This window comes from Quercus robur, chromosome 11 (assembly GCF_932294415.1).
Source record: "Quercus robur chromosome 11, dhQueRobu3.1, whole genome shotgun sequence".
NCBI lineage: Eukaryota > Viridiplantae > Streptophyta > Magnoliopsida > Fagales > Fagaceae > Quercus > Quercus robur.
In genome coordinates this window covers 30,812,924-30,815,069 of record NC_065544.1, presented here as the reverse complement: position 1 = coordinate 30,815,069, position 2,146 = coordinate 30,812,924, and the positions used below count along the sequence as shown (strand labels likewise).

Sequence of the window (2,146 nt, the reverse complement as noted above, 5' to 3'; positions counted from 1 at the left end):
GCTGGCTGCAAAATTTACCAAACCTGCATGCATCACCAGCAGCCTGCATAATTTACCAAACCTGCATAGTTTCTGCATAACTTACCAAACCAGCAGCTCTTTATTCATACATCATTATACATTTATTCATACATCATACATCATTACACATTAAAGTGGCTACTCCCAGCACATTAAACTCCAATGCTCACCAAATCTGCATAATCACCAAACTGCCCAGCAAAGCTGAAAATCAGCAAATTTGAGTTTAAGCATTTTAAAAACCAAAGCTAAAAACCAGCAAAGCAAATCTGAATAATGGAAGCTGAATCATCATAACAATGGGAGAATAATTACAAAATATTTAACACCAATGGTAGTTTTTGGTGTACCACAATAATTACAAAATATGGGACAAAGCACATTCATACAAAAAAGGATTTGGTCAGCCCATAAACATATGCCAATTGTTCTAGCAGTTACATAAATATATGAAGAGTGTTTGGTCAGCCCATAAACATATGCCAATTGTTCTAGCAATTACATAAATATATGAAGAGTGCTTCAACACATAGCACAACAACAAAAAAAGGTCCTGCTTCAGTTTGCTATCTTTTAGCAGATCTCATTCCTGCCATATATCTTGCTGCATTCCCAGTTGCATTCAAGGTTTCAGTAGTGACTGCACTTCTCTTCCTCTGTTTTTTTGGTCTTCAATTGGACTGGTTATCAGTGGGGGGTGGAGGTGCACTTGTGGTCACATCATCATTAGAGCTTGGTTGTGCCCTGTGTACTATTAGCTGAGCATCCTTGGCTGCCTGCAAGCATAAGCACAATAACAATTAATAGTTTGCCAACTGAAAAACAAAACAATGAGGATATCTAAGTCAAAGTGTATACTTACCCTTCTAGTGGTCCTACTGGCTTGGGATGCACTCCCAGGCAAGGAGGAGTTCCCTCCTACTTCTCCCTTGCAGCTCCTCTTGTTGTGTCCTAATTTCCCACATAACTTGCATTGTTTTGAGATGCCTAGGCCTCTTTTTTTTCTGTGACTTATAGGTTCATCAGGCTCCAGTGCCCTCTTCTTCTTAGGCCTGCCAAGAGGTCTCCTCTTGATAGGGGGTTGCACAGGTGGCAGACCACTAGGACCCCACATATTCTGGCCATTGATGGGCTCTATAATGGGTTCATAGCAATCAATGTAGGTAATCCTTTTGTAGCAAGCATTGACATACTTTTCAGCATCTTCTCTATTGAAAAATATGCAAGAAATGGCATGGTAACATGGTGTGCCAACTATGTCTCACTTCCTACAGCTGCATTTCTTCTCTTCCAAGTCCACAATGAAACTCTCAAGCCCATTCTTCACTTCAAACTTCATACGACCAGCCAAACATGCTATCCACTTGCTGCATGCCAACTTCTCCTTATACAGCCTCTTCCTTATCTTAGGACACAACTCAGATTCCACCTTCGTAATCATTTCTTTGTTTGTTTGAAATCTAGTTATCAGATATAGCCTAATACACTCAAGCTGCAAGCACATAAAGAGAAAGGGAGAATTAATCATTCATGAATTACATAGGTCTATGGATCATAATGCATATGAAATGGAGAATTATGCATACCATGGTGATTATAGGTTTGCTCCTGAACTTAACTATCGTGCTGTTGAAGCTTTCACACATGTTGTTCAAGACCGTGTCACTCTGCCCATCACTTTTGAACATGTGCCTAGCCCAGATAGTTGTTGACTAAGATTGTAGCCATTTGAATGCATCTTCATCCACCTCCTTTAGCTCATTCATTGCCCTCTCAAATGCTTGCCGATAAGTAGCCTTGGCTGCTTTCCAAAAAAGGTTTCTAATAATGACACCAGGATGATTTTTCCTCAAATTTTGGTATAAATGTCTGCAGCAGATCCTGTGCTCGTATTGTGGCCAATTGTCAACAAAGGTGTTCACCAACCCCTGCAAAGCACAATCATTTAATTCAGCAAGCAATGAAGCTACCATTAACTACAAATAATTCAACAAGCAATAAAGCTACCATCATACCTTCTGCTGGTCAGATATGAACACCCATTGCTTGTCATCTCCTATGTCAGCAAGCAATAAATTAAGAAACCAGGTCCAACTGTCCTTTGTTCAGCCTCTACTACTGCATA

General features: G+C 40.0%; 1 protein-coding gene across 1 annotated transcript; it reads right to left on the bottom strand.

The window, feature by feature from the left end:
- Positions 1-692: 692 nt before the first annotated feature.
- Positions 693-1,667, bottom strand: LOC126704948 (uncharacterized). The gene is made up of 4 exons (XM_050403925.1): positions 1,608-1,667; positions 1,287-1,513; positions 884-1,229; positions 693-797 (listed from the first exon to the last, which is right to left on the bottom strand). Exons 1-4 carry the CDS (start codon positions 1,665-1,667, stop codon positions 693-695), a joined length of 738 nt encoding a protein of 245 aa, XP_050259882.1.
- Positions 1,668-2,146: the final 479 nt, after the last annotated feature.

What these genes read in the sequence shown, in the direction of transcription:
- LOC126704948 (XM_050403925.1), bottom strand. Translation starts at nt 1,667, where the DNA reads ATGTGTGAAAGCTTCAACAGCACGATAGTTAAGTTCAGGAGCAAACCT. An exon ending in AAGAAATGCAGCTGTAGGAA is followed by an intron (nt 1,230 to 1,286) that starts GTGAGACATAGT and finishes ATTTTTCAATAG; the next exon opens with AGAAGATGCTGAAAAGTATG. An exon ending in CCAGTAGGACCACTAGAAGG is followed by an intron (nt 798 to 883) that starts GTAAGTATACAC and finishes TTATGCTTGCAG; the next exon opens with GCAGCCAAGGATGCTCAGCT.